At 33.5% G+C, this 22628-nt stretch overlaps 2 protein-coding genes across 2 annotated transcripts in view; one reads left to right on the top strand and one right to left on the bottom strand.

Moving 5' to 3' along the window:
* Positions 1 to 22628, top strand: part of SPATA1 (spermatogenesis associated 1) — a 53219-nt gene that overhangs the window by 29635 nt on the left and 956 nt on the right. The window contains 8 exon segments of the mRNA XM_053893201.1: positions 9206 to 9317; positions 10033 to 10093; positions 14599 to 14710; positions 15341 to 15466; positions 18288 to 18466; positions 19954 to 20052; positions 20788 to 20843; positions 20845 to 20875. Of these exon segments, the coding sequence (XP_053749176.1) occupies positions 9206 to 9317; positions 10033 to 10093; positions 14599 to 14710; positions 15341 to 15466; positions 18288 to 18466; positions 19954 to 20052; positions 20788 to 20843; positions 20845 to 20875 (776 nt within the window).
* Positions 22198 to 22628, bottom strand: part of CTBS (chitobiase) — a 42737-nt gene continuing 42306 nt past the window's right edge. The window contains exon 7 of the mRNA XM_019413993.2: positions 22198 to 22391. Within this exon, the coding sequence (XP_019269538.2) occupies positions 22200 to 22391 (192 nt within the window). The 3' untranslated portion in view covers positions 22198 to 22199. The remainder of the gene's footprint in view (positions 22392 to 22628) is intronic.

Below are 22628 nucleotides of genomic sequence, written 5' to 3'. Positions count from 1 at the left end.
GTTAAATATTGCTTTCCAGTCATAATATCACTTAAAAGGTTAAAGGGAAAAAATACCTGGGAAAAAAATTCAGAGTGGAATCCCAGTATTCCTGAAAAGTACAAGGTCAAGTGATTGATGAAGTAGGCAATTGCCCCACATAAAGCTGTGAGTAGTGTCATATTTCATATCCTGGGCTACTGGCCAGATTCTTGAATTATGATATTTGCACAAAACCCAAAACAATCTTTGGTGAGAATATTTAACCCTTGAATTTTGTGAAAGTGTAGTTTTTAAATGGTATTAATATCTTGGTGCTTCACTTCAAAAAGTTTAATTATACTTTATAAGAGGCCAGCATATGCTCATTTTAAAAAGTTCTAGATATAACAGTAACTATAAAGAAGATAACAATAATTTCACCATCCAGAGATGGCTTCTGTTAGTGTTCTGGCATATATTCTTTCAGTTATTTTTTTTTTCAGTTCTTGTATATAATAAATATTTTTTGGCTTTTAAAAATGAGGGCACAGGGGCGCCTGGGTGGCGCAGTCGGTTAAGCGTCCGACTTCAGCCAGGTCACGATCTCGCGGTCCGTGAGTTCGAGCCCCGCGTCAGGCTCTGGGCTGATGGCTCGGAGCCTGGAGCCTGTTTCCGATTCTGTGTCTCCCTCTCTCTCTGCCCCTCCCCCGTTCATGCTCTGTCTCTCTCTGTCCCAAAAATAAATAAAAAACGTTGAAAAAAAAAATTTTTTTTTTAAAAATAAAAAATAAAAATGAGGGCACATATGAACCCTTAAAACCTCTTCTTGTATTTTAGAATATGTCATAAACATTTCATATCAATAAATATAGATCTACATCATTATAGAATTCCTTGTGGTATAATTTATGTATCCAACCCTGTGTTAGTGTTTTTGCTATTATGAATACTGCTGCGAGCAACATTTTTTTAAGTACTTCGTGCATTTGTCCTGTTATTTTTTAGAAGTTTAATGGCTGTTTCTAAGGCTGTATTTTTTGTTGTTCTTTTTCTTACAAGCACTTTCCAACCTTGTGTGTCTTTCTCTGTCACATCTTATTTCTTCCCCGATAACCTATTACTTTGATTTTTTGAGATAATTGTTTTCTTGCTTTTATTTATAGTTTTACCAAATGAATATGTATTTATTTTTTTTTAATTGTCTTCATTTACTCATTTTTGAGAAACAGAGACAGAGTGTGAGTGGAGGAGGGGCAGAGAGAGAGGGAGATACAGATCTGAAGCAGGCTCCAGGCTCTGAGCTTTCAACACAGACCCCAACATGGGGCTCGAACTCACAGACTGAAAGATTATGAGCTGAGCTGAAGTAGGACGCTTAACCAACTGAGACACCCAGGCGCCCCTAAATATGTATTTCTTAACAATAGTTTAGTTTTGAATGTTTTTAATTTAATTTAGATGGACTCATATTGAAAGTATTTTATTTTTGACTTGTTTCTTTTGCTCAACATTGTAAGATTCAGTCATGTTTTACATATAATACTATTTTTTTCATTGTTGTGTAATATTCCATTATAAGACTATACCATAATTTATTTGTTCTGATGATAGACATTTGGTTTATTGCCAGTTTAGGGATATTACAAATATGTACATTCTTCTACATGACTCTTAAATGTATAGGTCCATGAGGATCTCAGAGAATGTAACTAGCGTTGGCATTGTTTGCACATATTCAGCTTTACAAATAATGCCCATGTGTTTTCCAGAGTGGTTGTACCCATTGGCAATGTCTGAAAGTTCCTATTGAACCATAACTTGTCATCCTATCAGATATTTTCGGTCTCCTGTTTCTCTGCTTTAAGTTGTAGATAATTTCTGCAGATTTTTCTTCCAAATCTATTTTACTGATTCTCTCTTTAGTTGTGTCTTATCTGCTATTAAATCCTTACACTGAATTTTTAATTCCAAATATTTTACTTTTCTTTTCTAATGGTTCCCTTTGGTTGAGCATGTTTTCATATGTTTATGGCCATTTGGATTTGCCTTTATTCAAATGTTTTGCCCATTTTCTTTCTTTTAAATATAGCTCCATTTTATATACATATATGTTTTTTCCACCATATGTGTGCGTGCATGTGTGTGTGTGTGTGTGTGTGTGTGTTTGTATGTTTGTATATAATTCATTCTAGATTTTAGTTTGTGGCTTCTTTTTATTCTCTTTATGATTCTTTTGATGAAAGGAATTCTTAAATTTTGTCAACATGCTCTAAAATTACAAAGAAATGTGTTGACATCAACTCTTCATCAGTTTTGCTTTACATATTTGAAGCTGTTATTAGATGAGTGACATTTAGGATTATTATGTCTTCTTGATAAACTGACCCCAATGTAATTATACAATGTTTCTCTTTACTTCTGGTAATAGTTTTTATTTTAAAGGTTAATTGCTCTAATATTAATATAATTATTCTAGCTTTTATTTTTTATTTACTTTGAGAGAGAAAAAGCATGTGCATGTGATTGAGGGAGGGGCAGAGAGAGAGGAAAAAAGAGAATCCCAAGCAGACTCTGGTACTGATGGGGTGATCCCATGAACTGTGAAAACATGACCTGAGCCAAGATCAAGAGTCAGAGGCTTAACTGAGCCACCCAGGCACCCCTCTAGCTTTTTTTTGATTGGTGTTTGCATGGTATATCTTTCTCCATTGTTTTATCTGTTACTGAATATCCAAAGTGGGTTTCTTATAGACAGCATGTATTTAGATCTTACTTTTTAGTCCAATTTGGCAATCTATGTCTTTTCTAGGGGTATTTAGACCATTTACATTCATTGTAATTATTATTGACATGGTTTGTCTTAAATCTACCATCTTGCTATTTATTTTCTATTTGTCTCATTTCTTCCATCTTCTATTTTTCCATTTTCTTGCCTCTTTCTTGATTGAGAAGTTTTTTGTGATTCAATTTTATCTCCACTGTTGTCTCATTAGTTATTTCTCATTTTAAGAAAACTTTTAGGTGCATCTGGGTGGCTCAGTTTAACTGTCTGACTTAAGCTCAGATCATGATCTCGTGGTTCATGGGTTCAAGCCCCGTGTTGGGCTTTGTGCTGACAGCTCAGAGCCTGGAGCCTGCTTTGGATTCTGTGTGTGTGTCTCTCTCTCTGTCCCTCCCCAGCTCATGCTCTGTCTGTCTCTCTCTCAAAAATAAACATTAAAAAATTTTTTTTAAAAAAAGAAAACTTTTAGTGGTTGCTATAAGGTAGAGGTCATCAAACATCTATATTTATACTTATTTTTTTAAGATTTAAACTTTTTAATCTCTATTAATATATATTAATATTATAATGTCAATATGGAGCTCAAACTCAAAATCCCAAGATCAAGAGTTGCATGCTCCACTGATTAAGCCAACCAGGCTCCCCTATTTTATTTTATTTTAAGCCATGCCTTATGGATTGTTTTTTATAAACTTTTATTGGAACACAGCCATACCATTTTGTTTATATATTTTCAGTGACTGTTTTTATACTACAATGACAGATGTGAGGAGATGTGACAAAGACTCAGTGGTCCATAAGCCTGAAAAATGTATTATATGGCCTTTTAAGGAAAAGTTTACTACTCTTGCTCTAAACTATATACAGTGAGCCTTTAAATTTGAAGTTTCCTTTCAAATTGTATACAACTTCATATATAATTTAAGAACCTTACAGCAGTATTACTTCTGTTTTCTCCCCCAATTCCTTTGTGCTGTTGTCATATATTTTACTTCTGTATATAACTCCACAATACATTTTTACCATTTTTATTTTACACTGTTATCTTTTAAAGAATTTTAAAGTAAGGGAAAAATGATTTTTTATATTTAGGAGAGAGTTTCTTCCCCCTCCCCCAACCCAGTGGTAGTAAACCAATGCTTTGTTTACTACAGTAAACAGGATCAGTGCATGATCCTGGGGCCAAGATAATCCTTACAGCTTTTGCTTCTACCCTTCCTTCAGGCTTTGCCTAAGACTGGTGATGAGGTTTTCCACTCCTTCCTCAGTGGTAAGATTTTTCAAAGCTAATATTGTTGAAAGGAGAGTCACTTACTCTTCCTCCAAAGCAGATGGCTTTTGCCTCTGTTCCTCCTTGAGAACCAATACATTTTTTCCTGGATCCTGAGAAGGAAGAGCTTCCAGTTCCTCCCCAATTGGCTTAAGGCTTTTGCTTTGTGTGAAAGAAGAGTACTGAGAAGGATGGAATGTCATACTTTTTTGCCACTGATGGCTCTCCTGGCAGGTCTCCTGCCCTGCCCCTAGTCTTCCATGTGAGCATATGATACAGGTATCTGGAAGGGAATTTGCTATTAAGTATTGACTTCCCTTTGTGTCTGAAGATCCCAGAGATTCCAAACTATCCTCGTAGCCCACACTGGCCTTTAGAATTACTTAAAATTTTAGCTGTTTTCTTATTTCTTTTAATAGCAGTTACCACTTCCTCCTGTGCTCTGCCAAAGATGAAACCATTTTCTCCTAGGAGAGAATTGGAATTCAATTCCCCACAACCATAATTCTCTGATGAATTCAAGAAAAGTTATTATTTTATTGATTATTTACCTTTTCTTCTTGTTCCAGTGGGAGCATTGTTTCATCTTTCTATAATCCTGAGCACAAATGGAACTGCAGTTCTTACATTTTAATATAGTCAAGTTTATTGATATTTTCATTTATGGATAGTGTTATTTATGTCTTTTTTTTAAATCTCTTTTCTACCCTGAGGCCATGTATTGTCTTTCAAACATGTCTTGGTTTGCTTTTCCAATTCAGTTTATTAATCTACCTGGAACAAATTTTTATGTGTGATGTGAATAAAGTTCCTTAATTTTTTTCCCATATGTACACTTCCATTTGTTGATGGTAGTTGTATAGTTTCTTTAAAATACCAAATTACTCTTTAGTGGTGCATGATAATGCAAAATATCTGAACTCTAACATTACATTATCAAATATAGACAGTTACAATGCGCATAGTGGGGCACCTGGGTGGCTCAGTCTGTTAAGCACCCAACTTTGGCTCAGGTCATGATCTCACAGCTCGTGAGTTCAAGCCCCACGTCAGGCTCTGTACTGACAGGTCAGAGCCTGGAGCCAGCTTCAGATTCTGGGTTTCCCTCTCTCTCTGCCCCTCCCCCCCCCCTCCCAAAAATAAACATTAAAGAAAGTTTTTTAAAATAATGTGCATAGTATGTTTTACAAGTCCTTTAATGAAGGAGGAAAGAGTAATGCTTTACCCATTTTCATATTGAAGTGCGTATTTCTTCCCATTAGTTGTCTTCTGTTCTTTCCCATGGGTCTGTGCTAAACACCTCTACATTTTTGACATGCCTCAACCTTAACATATTTAATACTTGACTCCACTGTTGCCCCCAAACTAGTGTACTTTGACTTCTTTGGTTTCATCACTCTTCCAGTTGTTTAAGCTTTGAAATAATCCTTACTGTAGACTTATATATATATACTATATATATATTATATATATAATATATATACACATATGTATGTATATGTATATATGTATATATACATATATATGTGTATATATGTATATACATATGTATATGTATTTATACATATATATGTGTATATATATATAAAGGAACCTTAAAAACCATATTGTAACCCCCTTGCTTATAATCTGCTTTCCAGTCTATTCTGCAGAGTGCAGTCAGCATCATTCTTGTTGTTACAAGCTGGATTATTTATCTCTCTGCTTAAAAACCTTTGGAAGACTCGTTGATTACTACTTAAGGCCCAAGTTCTTTAAGATGGCATTGAGAACCCTTTATATTCATACTTCAAACCCAGGGTTGCAAATGTTTGGCCATGCAGATTGTTCACTGCCTAATTCCAGAAGGCTTCCTTCACATAGATCATGATATGAATGGGGCTTTCAGGATTTGCTTAATGTGGTAATTGGTTCAGTAACTTTTAGCTATTATTAGTAGTAATACTATTCTTATTATTATTATTATAATTATTATAGTTTATGGATAAAGGGGAGGAAGAAGTACCATGAAGTACAACTGGAGAAGTAGGTAGAAACTCGAACTGCAAGAGCCTTGGTTCCAAAACTAAGGAATGTTTAAGCAGCGGGAAGCCATATTAACTTCGTTTGTTTCAAGTTTTTATTTAAATTCTAGTTAGTTAATATATAGTGTAATATTAGTTTCAGGAGTAGAATTTAGTGATTCATCACTTACATATAACATCCAGTGCTCATCACAACAAGTGCCCTCCTTAATGGCCATCACCCTTTTAGCCCATTTCCCACCCAACACCCCTCCAGTAACCCTCAGTTTCTTCTCCATAGTTAAGAGTTTTATGGTTTGCCTCTCTCTTTTTTCCCCCGTGTTTATCTGTTTCATTTTTTAAATTCCACATATGAGTGAGATCATACAGTATTTGTCTTTCTCTGACTTATTTCTCTTAGCACAATACACTCCAGCTCCAACCACATCATCACAAATAGCAAAATTTCATTCTTTTTTATGGCTGAGTAATATTTCATTGTATATATATACCACAACATCTTTCTCTATTCATCAGTTGATGGACATTTGGGCTCTTTCCATAATTTGGCTATTGTTGATAATTCTGCAGTAAACATTGAGGTGCATGTGTCCTTTGGGTAAATACCTAGTGGTGCAATTGCTGGATCATAGGGAAGTTCTATTTTTAACTTTTTGAGGAACCTCTATACCACCTTCCAGAGTGGCTGCACCAGTTTGCATTCCCATCAACAGGGTCAGAGTATTCCCCTTTTTCTGCATCCTCGAAAACATCTGTTGTTTCTGTGTTGTTAATTTTAGGCATTCTGACAAGTGTGAGGTGATGTCTCATTGTAGTTTTGATTTGTATTTCCCTGATAATGAGCAATGTTGAACATCTTTTCATGTGTCTGTAACCCATCTGTCTTCTTTGGAAAAATGTCTATTCATGTCTTCTGCCCATTTCTTAACTGGATTATTTGTAGAGTGTTGAATTTATAAGTTCTTTATACATTTTGGATACTAACCCTTCATCAGATATGTTATTTGCAGGGGCACCTGGGTGGCTCAGTCGGGTAAGCATCTGACTTCAGCTCAGGTCATGATCCTGTGGTTTGTGGGTTTGAGCCCTGCTTCACATTCTGTGTCTCCCTCTCCCTGCTCCTCCCCCACTCATGCTCTCTCTCTCTCTCAAAAATAAAGCTTAAAAATATTTTTTAATTAAAAAAAAGATATGTCATTTGCAAACATCTTCTCCCATTCTGTTGGCTGCCTTTTAGTTTTGTTGATTGTTTCCTTCGCTGTGCAGAAACTTTTTATCTTCATGAAGTCCCAATATTTCATTTTTCCCTTGCCTCCAGAGATGTATCTAGTAAGTTACTGCTATGGCTCATGTCGGAAGAAGTTGCTACCTGTGTTCTCCTCTAGGGTTTGTTTCTCTTGTCTCACATTTAGGTCTTTCATCCAATTTGAATTGATTTTTGTGTATGGTGTAAGAAAGTGGTCCAGTTTCATTCTTTTGCACGTTACCATGTACCATGTTACATCTTTTGCATGTTCCCAACACCGTTTGTTGCAAAGACTGTCTTTTTCTCCAGTGGGTATTCTTTCCTGCTTTGTTTTAATAGGAGTAACATGATTGGATTTCAATTCTAGCAAAACCACTTAGGTGACACTATGGAGAGTAGATTGAGGTGATAAAAATCTAAAATATGAAATGCAGTGGAACAGAAATCAGAACTTGAAGTCGAGACACTCTTAAGGATTCGGTACTGTGCTGCGTGCTTTCCATGCACCGTGCCATTTTAGAGATAAGGAAACGTAGGTTAAAAAAATAACTTAGCTGAGGTCACACCTGCTGTGGCAGTGCCAAGACTTGAACTCCTGTGTGTTTGACTAAAGCCCATGCTTTATTTACAACACCATGCTAGAGTCACACTGAACTTTTCACTATTGCCAAAAATGCTGCATATATTTGTACTGTGTATTTTGCAAATGCCATTTTCTTTGCTTAAATTCTTCTTGCTCTCTTCTTTGCCAGGCAAACATCTCATAGTTCAAAACATAGTTTCACAGTTATCATATCCTTTTCTGTGAATCTATAACATTTTATGCATATATTACTGTAACTCTCAAGACACTATTATGATTTTTTTCAAAAGTGAATAGGCCTGATTTCTTTATGTTATTAAACTGCATAGGTATGAATGGTGCGGTGCATCATGCTCTTGACTGTTACTACGAATGAGATACATGTGCCAGATCCCTATCAAAATTACTTAGAATCTACTGAATTTTGCATTGTTTTTTCTTTCTTTGGTGGGGGGGGGGGGAGTAGTATTTTATTATTAACTTTTAAGCAGCTGATACCTCTGGTTTTTGTTCATTTTGCATTGAATATATCCTTTAGAAAATCCCTGTTTATTGTCTTTAAAAGACTATTTCAAATATACCAGCTGGGAAATATAGCAGCTAGACTAAAATTAAACCAGTACAGGCTTCAGGTTGCAAAATTCTGTGGCAACTCTTGTAAAATGGTTTTTAAAATATTAACATGACTCATTAATTTTTTCTAAATTAAAAAATTTGATTTATCCAAAGGAAAAATATCTGCATTAATATTGTGAGGTTCATGGATCTTTTGTTCATATAGATCATATAGAACATTAATGTTAACATTTTAAAGACATTGTATAGTTTTCCTATATAGGGAAATTCTGTTAAAATGAAGGGAGGTTTTATAAATAGAAATGTATGTGAAATAACAAATGACGTTATATGCTCTGTATTTATACCAGCCTTTTCCAGAGAAGTTTCCTCAATACAATTTCAAAAGATGCTTTTGGCCAAAGCTTTCTAAAGACAATTAAGTTTAAGTAAAACCTAACTTAGCCCCATCTTGTAGATTCACATTGTACATAAAAACAGAGAAATCCTACAAGGGGGTGTGTGATTGTTTTCCTGGTAGGGTTTCTTAATCCTTTCTTTTCCTCAAACTGAATTGACACAAAGAATTCTCCTTTCACATAAACTGTTTTATGAAATTTACTTTGGAAACTGTTGCCTTATATCATGTGTAGTAGAGTTCATGGAAAAGGACACAGGACAAGATTAGAGTATGTCCATATATATACATATTTGTATAAAATTTTATTTTACTATTTTCTTAATATTATTAACTTTATTTGCCATGGATGAACATGAACATCAGCAGAGGGAAAAGCCACTCCAAAAGAAAACCAAAGTGGAAAAAATCAAATTGGAAATTCTGAAGTGCCAGGATCATCAGAAGAATCAAATAGTGATTTAAGAAACAAAAAAAGGTAACTAGTATAGATGTTGATTCTACATGTCATAATCTAAACTATAAAGAATGAGATAACCAGGGTACTGTTACAAGGACTTCTAATTACAACAAATTAGTGATTAGTGAAATTAGTGAAATTAATAATAATAAATAAATAATAAATAAATAGTGAAATTAGGGATATTTTTAATTAAAATTACCTTGATTCTAATCTTTAATAATGAGGAATAATTATTGCTTAAATTTATTTCTATTATAATTCTTATGTCATCAGGGGCAGCCTACTGACAGAAAATTTTGTCTTTGCCTTTCTTAGAATTAGTTGTTCTACCTCACTTAGATTCTTGGTTATGGGTAAACTAATCAGTATGCTTGAGTTTCACATGGTATCATTTCATGGAGAATTACAGTACTTAAGGCAACAGTTTTTCATACAGTCTTTTGAAATTAATAGAAGGGATTTTATAAACAATCATTCACAAAAGAATTACAAACAAAATGTGTTTCCAAAATTTTATTTTACTTTGCTATAGATATTATAATGTGATTTGAATTTAGCTAGTACTCATACTAAATGTAGTTTATGAACTTGAAATATAATGTTCTCAGGCTTTTTGAGGCTTTAATGTTACATTTGTGTTTACAGAATGTCAAATAAGATAAAATATGAAAAGCTAATATTCATGGAATCATTTTTTAATATGACTTTCAAATCTGTCATTCCCTTTAAGTCTGTTTCTTTGGAAAAATGAAGATGATAGAGTTAATACCATTAGAACAGAGAACAATCAGGTATGATTTAAATATTTTTTGTTTAAATGGGGTATTGCAACATAATATTTATACTGAAATTGAAACAAAACTGCAGCTTAAAATGTCTAAGTTTTCTAATCTTAGAGGTGAGAGGATGGGAGATAAGCCTCAAAAAAATTCAGGAGCTTACCAATTCAGTGAAATCTTTGGGTATACTGTGGTATGGATAGGACATATTGAGGTATGTCCTAAAGTGAAAGCCAGGTTTTTATATCTTGCCCCATTTATCACTGAGAATGAGTCATTTGATGGACATCTTTGGAATTTGGAGAGAGATTTGCCACATTTGGATGTACTGCTCCAGTCTTTTTTTTTTTTTTGAATCAAGTAATCCAAAAGACCGCCAACTTTGGGCCCAAAGGAAGTGAAGGCTCACAAGGTGATCTGAGAGACATTGCAAACAATGTTGCCACTTGTGTTTTAATGTCCAGCTGATCAAGTGCTGGAGTACTGAGTGCAGTCTGCATCATGTCCTGTAGGCGAATCACAGCTCAGAGCTCTTGGGTTTCAGAGCAAAAGGCACACCATCTTCAGCAATAATTGTCCTATCGTAATAGGACAATTAGATATTAATAAAATATGCTAGATTTTAATAAAATCTAGATATTAATAAAATATGCTATCTTCATGCTTTAAAATTTTTGTCAGTCTAGTGGATGCTTACTGCTATTTGTGGTTTGAATTTTAATTTCCCAGGTTACCCATAAAGTTGATCATGTTTTAATATTTTTATGGACTTCAGTTTGGTAACTTTTTTTGGAAGTGCATTTTCAAGTGTTTCTTTTGGGTTGTCATATGTTTCTGATTTGTGTAAGTTTTTAATATACTCTAGAGATATTTATTTGATGCTTATTTATGTTGCAAGTATCTTCCCCTACTCTGTGCCTATAGTCTACCTTGCTGAATACCTTGCTTAGTATTTCTTATCCTTATTTTTTCCCACATTCTCTTGCTAGGTATCTGCGTATATTGCGTATATAGCAATGGTGTATTGGCATCTCCTATTATTAGTGTGTTACTGTTTATCCCTGTATCTCCTGTGGTTTCTGGTTTGTTTAGATTTCTATGTGTTACTTGGCGCAAAGTTGTTCTTATGTGAATACTAATATCACTTTTGTGCTATGAAGTATCCTTTTTTTGACTCCTTAAGTGCTTTTTTTGGTCTGAATTCTCCTTTATTGCATATCAAGATACTAACCTGTACTTTGTTTTTGCATACATTTATTTGATATACCCTCATCTTCCTTCACACTTTTTCCCCCCAGCCTTTCTGAATTGCTTTGTTTTAGATATGTCTTTTACATATAGCCCAGATAGAGTTGGGTTTTGTTTTGTGAGAGTGTGTGAAAATATTTTTTATTTAGTAGATGAATTATGTCAACTTATGTTATTGATAGGACTGATGTGTTTGACTTAAGATTTGTCATTTTATGTTACAGTTACTGTGAGTTACTATGTGGTTTATTTGTACGTTTCCCCTCTCCTCGTGTTTTAGGAAGGTTGTATTTTTGTTCTAGTGTTTACGGAAATACATTTATGTTAGTATACTAGTGTTCTTTTCCCGTTTTTTAAAATTTATGCTTATGCTTTTCATTTGTTACCTCTAAAACTATCCACTGATCTGTCCTATTCAGGGCAATCAAAAAAATCTTTCTTATGTATTTTAAGTTGCGTTACTTCTATTTTGTCAGAGCATATAACATTTATATGCCATACTTCTAGACTTAACCTCTCACCTTTGTTTTAGTCTCAGATCTGTAATTAAATATGTTCAGCACACTGCCAGTTCTTTTACAGAAGACTTTTCAATCATCTCTTGGTTGGATTAAGTTCAATTTAGAAAAAGCACCTAGCTACAATATTCTCTTCTTCCACATTTAAAACTTTGTCTAGAGCAGAGATCAGCAAACTAGGGCCTGCAGACTATTTTGTAAGGCCTTGGACCTACAAATATTTTTTTATTTTATTTTGTTTATTTTTGAGAGAGAGAAAGCACAAGTGGGGGAGGGGCAGAGAGAGAGGGAGACACAGAATCTGAAGCAGGTTCCAGGCTCTGAGCTGTCAACGCAGAGCCTGATGCAGGGCTTGAACCCACGAACTGTGAGATTATGACCTGTGCTGAAGTCAGATGCTTAACTGACTAAGCCACCCAAGTGCCCTGGTTTTTTACATTTTTAAGGAATTTAAGGAAAAGAATCATGACAGAGACAATATGTGGCCCACAAAGCCTAAATTATTTACTCTCTGGCCCTTTACAAAATTTGTTCATCATTGTCTAAAGTTTTGATACCTGAAGAATAGCTTGATTGGATGTCACATCCTTGGCTTACATCTTTTTTTCCCTTGAGTTTCTTTAAAATGTTGCTCTACTGATGTTTTATATGTTACTGTTAAAAAGTGTGATGCCTGGTTTTCTTTTCTTTGCAAACTAGCTTGGGTATATTTGTCTGGAAGGCCAGAGGATTCATTTAACGTGTACTAGTTTTACCGGGCTGAATCTTAGCTCAGAATTCTAGATCAGGTTTTTCTGGATACACAGTGGATCCTTGCAGTATGAAAATCCAGACATATTTCAAGAGCATTTCCTAAAATTATAATTTCAGAAAATAATTTAGGTAGCAGATCTATTGTTTCATTTTTTTCTTTACCTTTTATATACGTTATCTTTTCTCTGATCTATTTCACTTTTTTTTTTATGTTTCATTTCATTTGCATCTTTTATTTGTATTCTCCACTATCCTTACTGTATTTTTGGTCATATTTGTTGCTTCTTGGGTACTTGCTAATTTATTCATTTCTGAGACAATTTTGTTTTTTAATTTCTTTCTTCACTTTAGCCAACTTCCATTTCACATCTTCCTGCTTTTCCATTTTTATTCTGAGTTTTAAAATTCTTGATTTATTGTGTCTGTGGTATCTGCAAATGTTTATTTATATTTAATCTGTGTTGGAAGTATTGTTTAAGTTTTTCTCTGCTTCATGGCTGTCTGTTTGGTTTTAGTTCTCAATTGTGAAGGTTTTTTTAAAATGTAAATTTGTGTGGATGCTTGAATAATTTGTAGATATTGTTCATGTTTATTTGTGTTAATTTTTCTGTTTAAGTAATAACTTATTTTTATATATTTTTTATTTTTATTTTTATAGAGGAACAGGGAGCCCTGTGTTGGTGGTTTCTTTTGCTTCTTAGGTTGGGTGCTCCCTCTTCTGTTCATATAGTGAAATGCAGTTATTTATTTATTTTTAAATAAATGGAGCTTTTGGGGTCTGTTTTCTTTGAATTCTTTTCTACTAACTTAATTCAGCAGAGCTGTTATCTTGGCCACTTTCTTCTTTTCTCTTACCAGCTATCCCTGAGGGAATATCTCTTCCAAAGTATTTTCCTCTCTTCAAAGCTGTCTTCCCATGATTACCACTCAGGCCCCCTACATTTTATAATCCCCTTTCATTTGGCCTCCTCATCAAAAGTGCTCTGATTTACAAGATTTTATCCTTACTCTCAGGATTTCTCCTATGCATGTGGAGCCCCCTCCTTCCAGACTAAATCATGGTTGATGTTTATTGTGTTATCTTTGTATAGTGGCCTCTAATGCTTAAGCAGTCCACATCTGCTTGGAGGTGGGCTCCTGAGCACACTCTGCTGGTCTAGGGTGTTTATTTCCCCAGTTATATGCAAATTAAAGTATATGTAAATTAACGGATTTTGTGTCCTAATTATGCTGTAGACATAAGTTATGGGTATTATTTGCTCTCTTTTTATAGCAATTGGAAGGATATGTGGAGAGATTGTAATTTAGGTGGTTGCCATTATTCTGCAGGAGACTGAACTTATAAGTTAATAATGTAACATAACATTAAAAACCAGAAAAAGAACAGTAAAACAAAGGAGTAAGGGCTTAATGAAGATAGAAGGAGACACTAATAACTTAGAGGTAAAAAACTAGCAGAATTGAAAACTCAAGATCTATGAAGTGATGGTGGGAGAGACATCCACATTGGTAAGGCTCGAGGTAGTTTATCATAAAAGGGTAGAAACACAAAAGTTAAGAAAGATAAAAGTGACACAAACACAAATACAGAGCCAATAAAATATATGCTAAATTTTGAAAATGCAATTAATTTTCTTATTTTCTAAGCAGACATAAGTTATCAAAATTGGCTCAAGATAAAAAAAAATCAATAGTCATCTTAGAAAAATGTTAAAGTTATAAGAAATCTTGGAAAGAAATCATGTTTACAAAGTAATAATGGATTTTTTTTTCTTTTAAGTTTGAAGTACCTGTGTATAATGTCCAAGTAATAGTGGAATAGAGAAGTTGAAGCACAAGAGAGAATCTATAGTTATAAATACAGATTTGGGATTTTGTCACCATATAAGTAAAAAAAAAAAAAAAAATGCATTGCTGTTGTACATTATCACATGCTTACAGACAGGTGAAAAATGTGTTATTCTACCAGATCTTACTGGCTTTCATGTTTGCTTACAGATAGGTAAGAAAGAGTGCATCACCCTACCAGATCTTATTGATTTTCCTTCACTTCCTTGTCAACCTGCTCTTTCTCCAGTAATAACTGATATCTCTTTATTACAGATTGAAAGTAAGTATGATGATACCGTAAGTACAAATAACTCTGTGAGGTAAAGTTAAATATTAATGGAGGGGCACCTGGGTGGCTCAGTCGGTTGAGCATCCGACTTCGGCTCAGGTCATGATCTCACAGTTCGTGAGTTCGAGCCCTGTGTCGGGCTCTGTGCTGCCAGCTCAGGGCCTGGAGCCTGCTTCAGATTCTGTGTCTCGCTGTGTCTCTGCTCTTCCCCTGCTCGCGCTCTGTCTCTCTCTCAAAAGTGAATGAAGATTTAAAAAAAAAATTTTTTTTAATAAAAAAATATTAATGGGGAATTATTGTCCAATAGGTACAGAGTTTTAATTTCGGAAGATAAAAAAGTTCTAGAGATGGACAGTGGTGATGGTTGTACAGCATCATAAAAGTACATAATGCCACTGAACTGTACATTTAAAAGAGGTTAAAACTGTAAATTTTATTATGTGTATTTTACCACAAAAATGTTAAATTATTTTAAAGTATGTGAATTATATGTTAATTACTGCATATATTTAATCAGTAATATTATTTGCGGGTAAAATTTATTCTTGCTATTTTAAGCACTTTTAAGTTTTACACTCCCAACTTTTAGCTTTTGGACATTGACGGGTTATAATCTTTTAGGAGAGAAGATTATTGAACAACTGAAACAAGTAAAGAAAGAAAGAAGATATCTGGAAAGAATTAGAGAAGAACTAATTAAAAAAGTTGAAAAACTATTTGAACAAAGCAAGTTGAAGCAATGTCACGGTAAAATTTATTACATCTTTTATCACTATTTTATCATTAATTAACATACTTTACATAAGGTTTTTTAAAATTTAAGTTCAAATTTTTTTATAACATTCCTTTATTCATTTACTAAATAAGTATGTATTGTCTACTGAACTTAGCCACTGTTCTAGGGGCTGAGGAGATAATAGGCAGACACAATTTTGTCTCTGCCCTCAAAGAGCTTATAGTCCATTGGGGAAATGATAAGAAAACAGTAACAATACATCCTGATGATGCTATGATAAAGGAATTACAGAATTGTATGCACAGGAGTACAGAAGAAGAACACCTAAATTAGATGGAAGAGATCAAGAAAGGCTTCCCCGAAAACTGTTAAATATGCTTAAATCTGAAGTGTGCCTCCTCTTGGCTGTAGGCTTTCAGACATGCTTTCCCTCTGCCATCTACATCTCCTTTTCCTTCTACTCACCCCTTCCCAGTTTACCTGGCTAGTTCCTACTAATCATTCAATCTCAGCTTAGATATTACTCTAGAATCATCCCCTGAGTCCCTTAGTCTTCTCTACATGCTTAATTTTGTGGTACGTGTGTCTGTTTTGCCAAACTAAATGAATGAATGAATAAGAGAAATTAAGTAGAAAAATAGGTAGTTTTCCTGCAACAGAATTAGAAACAAGTGTTACTAGGACTAGGTAGAAATGGAAAAACAAGCCAGGGTAGAGAGATGTTAAAGGATTTGAGAGGACTGCATTTTGGGTGGTATTGGAGGATTATATGAATAAAAGGTATATATGGAATTAACTGGTTGTAGGATTCTCAATTTGCAGCAAAATTATTACTTCAGTGTTAGAACTGACTGAATGTTATAGGCAATGTCAGGAGGTATTTCTGCAGGTTCTACCTTATTAAGTGGTATCCTGGAAATGATGGCAATGACTAAGTTTTGTCGTACTGTTAAAAGTGATTTTATCAGACAAATTTGAGTAATGGACTAGAAATCACAGGACCAGGATTCTAATACCAGATCAGTGATTTATGTAGACAAGTTATTTCTCCTCTTTGTGCCTTCCTTTTTCTGTTTATAAAATGAGAGTATCAGGGGTGCCTAGGTGGCTCAGTTGGTTAAGTGTCAAACTTTGGCTTAGGTCATGATCTCATGGCTCATGGGTTCAAATCCCCGCGTCAGACTCTGTGCTGACAGCTCAGAGCCTGGAGCCTGCTTTGGATTCTGTATCTCTTTCTCTTTTTGCCCCCTCCCCTGCTTATGTGCTCTCTTGCTCTCTCTCAAAAATAAACATTTAAAATGAGAATGATTACTTTCTATTTCAACAGGAATGTTTCAAGATAAAAGGCATGTATCAGCTATCAAATACGTAGGGAGCCTACTATGTGCATCAATTCCTTGCATTGTTTTAAATGCTGAGGATACAGTAAACAAGATGAACATGGCCCTGCCCTTAAGGAGCTTTCTTCTAATGAAAGGAGATGTAAACAAATAAGACAATATCAGCTCCTGATTAGAGCTCAAAAGTCCCTTTAAAAGAGCAAAGAGTGATGGGGCAGAAAAAAATGTTTTAGCTTGAATTTTCAAAGAAGGCATCACTGAGGAGATATCATTAAGATGTGATTAATAAGGAGGCAGGCATCTAAAGAGATAAGAGAAAAAAAAAAAAAAAACAACAGTCCAAACAGAAGGAACACTAAAATGTCAAGGTCCAGAGATGGAAGTGAACTTGCAGTATTAAGGAGCTGAAATAAGGCCAGTGTGGCTGGAACTTAATATGGAGGAATGTAGAGGAAGATAAAATCAAAAGCTCACCAAGGAACAGACAGGCCAATTTAAGGAGTTTAGATTCTATTCTAAGAGGAGAAGCCATTGGAGGATTTTTAGAGATGTATAGGACTTTAAAAATATTTTTAGAACATCAGAATGACTGCTGTATGGAATAGCCCATAGAGGGGCAGGAATGGAAGCAGAGAGACCAGTTAGAAACATAATCCACTTTCAAAAGATGATTGTGCACTGACTAGGGACATAGCATTGAAGAAGACAGAATGTGCCAGATGCTGGAAGTATTTTACAGTAGTACCAATAGAACTTGCTGAGGGATTAGATATAGGACATGAGGGAAATAAATAGTTAAAATCTTGAGTTAAAATCCCATAAAGTTGTAGAATTTTAATGAAATCAACTTTTATATCTGGGGTTTTCATTTCTTTGATAATTTTTTAAAAGAGAAACATAAGCATATTCTGATATAGTAGCATGCAGTTTGTGTTCCTGTTAAGTTTGTATTTAGAATCTCATTGGGTCAAAATGATTCCCTAAATTGGCAGTATTTGATTTCTAATTTTCTCAACTACTCAGGCTTAAATTCTGCCCTACATACATTTGGGGATATATTTGGAATAATTTTAATAAGTGATAAATCAGAATCAGCTTATTTTATAAAACATAAGTCATTTAAGGGGATGAAAAAATATTATGCCTTTCTCTTCATTGTTTTAATTATGATTTGAAATCAGACTATGGAAAAAGTAATCAAAATAAATATACACATTTTTCTATAGGTAGTATTTTTAATCAAGATTTTTCAGAAATAATTACAAGCTTAAAGAACTTGGTTTGGTTCCTGGATTCATCACTGTTTTCTATATTTGTAGGCCAAGCCTTTTATTATCTAATAAACATTTCAGTCTTTGCTTTAATTTCCTCAGCATATGAGGAAGGAAGAGTGGGGGAGTAGAAGGGTTTAAATTAACTCAAGGGTCCTTTCCGAGTTGAAAAGTTTAATCCTTTAGTCAGACTCACATTATAGTCCTTGCTTTTTTTGTAGCCTGTGATGATTGGAAGAAAAAATACTTTGAAACAAAGAAAATCACAGCATCGTTGGAGGAGGTTTTAACAAAACTTCGAGAAGATTTAGAACTTTACTATAAAAAACTGCTCATGCAGCTTGAAGCCAGGGACATTAAGATGAGACCAAAGAATTTGGCAAACATCACAGACTCTAAGGTACTTATTACTAAATGTGTTCACATTCTATTAGAGAAGTTCTACTCAAAATGCATGTTTTATTATTGCTAGTATTATCATAGGTAGAATGCTTTGGGCTACGGGTAACAAAAACTTGACTTAACCAATAAGAAAATTTATGATCTCATGTAATGGGTGCTGAGAGGATACAATTAGGAGCTTAATGAGATCTTTAAGGGACTATGTGCTTCTGGCATTCCTTACCTATTATTTTCAGCATTGGCTTCATTATAAGACTGCTTGTCCTCATGGTACCAATAGAGTTGCCAATGGCAAGTAGGGCTATCTGCCTCCTAAAGAAGAATATATAAAACTTTTCTCCAGTCTTACACTAATATTATACACCAATTATATCTCAGTAAGGTATATAACATAATTATTTATGTATGTATTATGAAATGATTACCATAATAAATTTAGTTAACATCCATCATCTCACAGTTACAGATTATTTTTCTTGTAATGAGAACTTTTAAGGTCTATTTCCTAAGCAATTTCAAATATACAATACTGTTAATTGTAGTTATCATGCTGTACATTACATTCTCAGAACTTATTTTCACTACAAGTTTGTGCCTTTTGACCACTTTCACCCATTTCCCTTCATTTTCTACCCTCTGGCAACCACCAATCTGTTCTCTGTTTCTATGAGTAAAAGTTTACCATTTTAGATAAATCTAATGTAAAACTCAAATAGGCTCAAGTAATGGATTATCCATCTTAGCTGATACTAATTATCTTGCATAGCTGATTTTTTTGTTTTATCAAGTTCAATATACAATTTTTTTTCACGGAGGCAGCTTAAAATTTTAAATAGTTTTTGTTGACCATTATACCTCATAAACTTTTCTGAACAAAAATAAAAAAGCTTCTTATATTAAATAGGTTTTCTTATATATAGTATTTAATTATTAAATATTTTAAAGTAATACTATCCAATTCAGCTGATAAATTGTTATGATAATTTCAAAAGCCTTGCTAGTATCTTAAACCTAGTATATTCCTTTTATAGTAATATTTCTTACCATTAAATTGGCACCACAAAGGCAACTTGCACAAATATCTACTTATTTTTATAAAACATGAATAAATGTAATACAACAGAAGGGAATGTGGTCCCTAAGACATAAGAAAAAGGTCAATTCTAATTTACTCCAAAGCAATGAGTTTATTTTATGCAATAGGTTATTCTTATGATTTGCTTTTTTGGTATTATCACTTGATAGTTTGCAAGACAATTAAAAATAAAAATAAATAGGGGCACCTGGGTGGCTTAGTTGGTTAAGTATCTGATTCTTGGTTTTGGCTCAAGTCATGATCTCACAGTTTGTGAGTTCAAGCCCCACATCAGGCTCTACATTAACAGCGTGGAGCATGCTTGAGATTCTCTCTCAAAATAAAGAAACAAACTTAAAAAAATAAAAATAAATAAAAATGAATTTACTAAATGTCTTTGTTTCATACAGAATTACCTTATAATCCAGATCACTGAGGTACAGCATGCTATTGACCAACTTAAGAGAAAACTGGATACTGACAAAATGAAACTCATAATGGAAGCTAAGGTAATTTGCATTTCTCCTAATCAGACAACATTTATCTTGAAATAAATTGTTTTAATTTTGGGTATCAAAAGCCTAAAGATAGTACAGATTGTCTTAAAGTCATTACCTTAACCAAGAGCATGAGTGAGAAAAATGCAAGAAGTAAATCCTGTGAAAAGATGCCTGTTATAACAAGGCCAAAGTAAAATTTCACTAAGAATTAAAGCAAAAGGACCTTGTGAATCAGTAGAGTCTCAATATTTTAAAAGTAATTTATTTATGGATGACTCTAATATATGAAAGTCTGACAAACCACTTAGCTCTCTGAGCTCAATTTTTTTTTAAACCCATTCTAGGGTAAGTCTCTCATTCTGATTATTTTCATGCATATATAATTAATGCTCTAAATTCATTTATCAGAAATAGCTCTATGACATGAATAATGACCCCTTTCTAGAATGAGCACTGTCCATTGTTCTACAGTGATGGAAGTGTTCCATATCTGCACTGTCAGATACAGCAACCACTAGCCACATAAGGATATTGAGCACTTGAAATGTAGCTTGTTGTGTGACTGAGGAACTGATATTCAATCTTCATATAATTTGTTAATTTATATAGCTATATGTGGCAAGTAGCTACTGTATTGAATAGCCCAGTTCTAGATTCTTTTCACTAGCAGCATTCAATTAGGACTCTCTGAATTTTAGAACAGTAAAATGAAAGCTAATTTTTGAAAGGTAATTGTTTTTGTAGGTGAGAAAACAAGCAGTTTCAGATTTACGCATGCTGAAAACTGAACTGGCACAGAAGAAAAATAACACATCTGTACAGCCTCAATTGGGTATGTTAATTTAAAACTTATTTGCCAAAAAAATGTAACCATTGTTTTCCTTGGTGCGATACTTTATTTTTTTCGCTTTTCATTTGGGTTTCAAAAAATGTTTCAGGAACTATTAGATGTAAAAAAGCAAAACACTAGCTATTTGGTTATTTTTGAAGTTTTTAAGTCTATTACACATTTTACAGTACTATATTTTATAAAATAGTCTTAAAGTTTAATAGCAATATTTCATATTTATTAAAATATGATTTAAAGAATCTATCTGCATTTAAATACAGACCATTTATTCATTGTATTTGATTAAAAGCAATCTAGAAATTATAGTTTATAAATAGGGATATTGAATTTACATCCAGAGCTATGATAGAGATTAGTATCTAAGAATTCAAATTTTTAAAATTTTAGAAATACAAAGACAATAGTAATTCAACAAATACTATGGAAAATGGTTGGTTTCACTCTGTCATAAATAATTGGATAAATAGGAAGTATTCTCAACAGGTGACTGAATCATCATTTATTCCAAATGAGGGAAGAGGGTGAAATGTACAAAGACAGGATTTATGTAAGTCCAGAGTTCAAGGATGCAGATTTTTAATAAGTGTAACACAATTGCCCTGAGGAAAAGAACAGAGACCTCTTTACATTTAGAAAAATTATCTTTTAGAGAGATTTTGTGCAGAGAAAAAAGTTGAAAAACCAATGTCTTTAAATAATTAAAGGAAAAATGCACATATAGAAAAAAATTTAACAATGGAAAGAAATTATAGATGTTCATAAATGAAGGAATATTAATAGAATCATGTTCAACACTAAGTTTTTCCTGAAAGTTTCTGCTATAACCTCATAAAAATAATTTAGGTAAAAAATATTAGGCAGTTCTAACATACTAATTCAAAATATGACTTATATTTTATTTTTTCCTCTGGAGGCTTTTAGAGAATTTGAGTACTATATGAAATCAGGAAGCAGAAAAATTTTTGGAACAAAAAGTACAGAGCTAACTGCTTCTCAAAGACTAGGTTTTAAAAAATCTAGTCTAAGCAAATAATTTCCAATTCAAATTATACATATTTTAAAAATCAGCAATAAAATTCTGAAAACAATTTTTCCTAATTATAGTATTAAACACAGAAGAATAAATATAGCAAGTTGACTTCTTACCTTTGTTTTTAGATAACCAAAGCATTTATCTGCTTTTAATTGCTTTTAAATATAACTAAATTATATGACAAAAATGTATACATTTTCATTTCTTCAAGAAACGGATCTATTTATACAGATCATTTTTCTAAATCTTAGTTTGACAAAAGATGCTCATCTGTCACAGCTTTGGGTTTAAGACTTTCCACATTTCTTCGGTTTGCTGTTTGGCTACAGCATCTCCAGAGTAGTCAAGACAATTTGCGTGCCACATGCCAATGCCTCGTAAGCCATGCTTTTGTATGTATGCTGCCTTTAAAGAAATGCTCTGAGGGTTATCATACCACACTTGATGCAAATGGCCAGAAGAATCCTAGAAGAAGAAATTAAACTATTCAGCACAATATTAAATCCAATGACTCAAAAATGATACAATGAAATAAAGATTTTAGGGCACAATATTTTCTGCTTCCATGATTCTGTATGTGGTACTTTCTAGATATGATTGTGGTGAGTTCACAACAGAAGAGAACAAATGAACTTCCTAATATATTCTATATAAAGTCCTTCTCATGCCCTAAGATTCCTTCCTTGGTCTGATCTGATGATT

Source organism: Panthera pardus, unplaced genomic scaffold (assembly GCF_024362965.1).
Source record: "Panthera pardus isolate Hobbes unplaced genomic scaffold, ASM2436296v1 HiC_scaffold_11, whole genome shotgun sequence".
NCBI lineage: Eukaryota > Metazoa > Chordata > Mammalia > Carnivora > Felidae > Panthera > Panthera pardus.
Note: the sequence above shows the minus strand (reverse complement) of the source record. Positions and strands in the feature narration are given on the sequence as shown.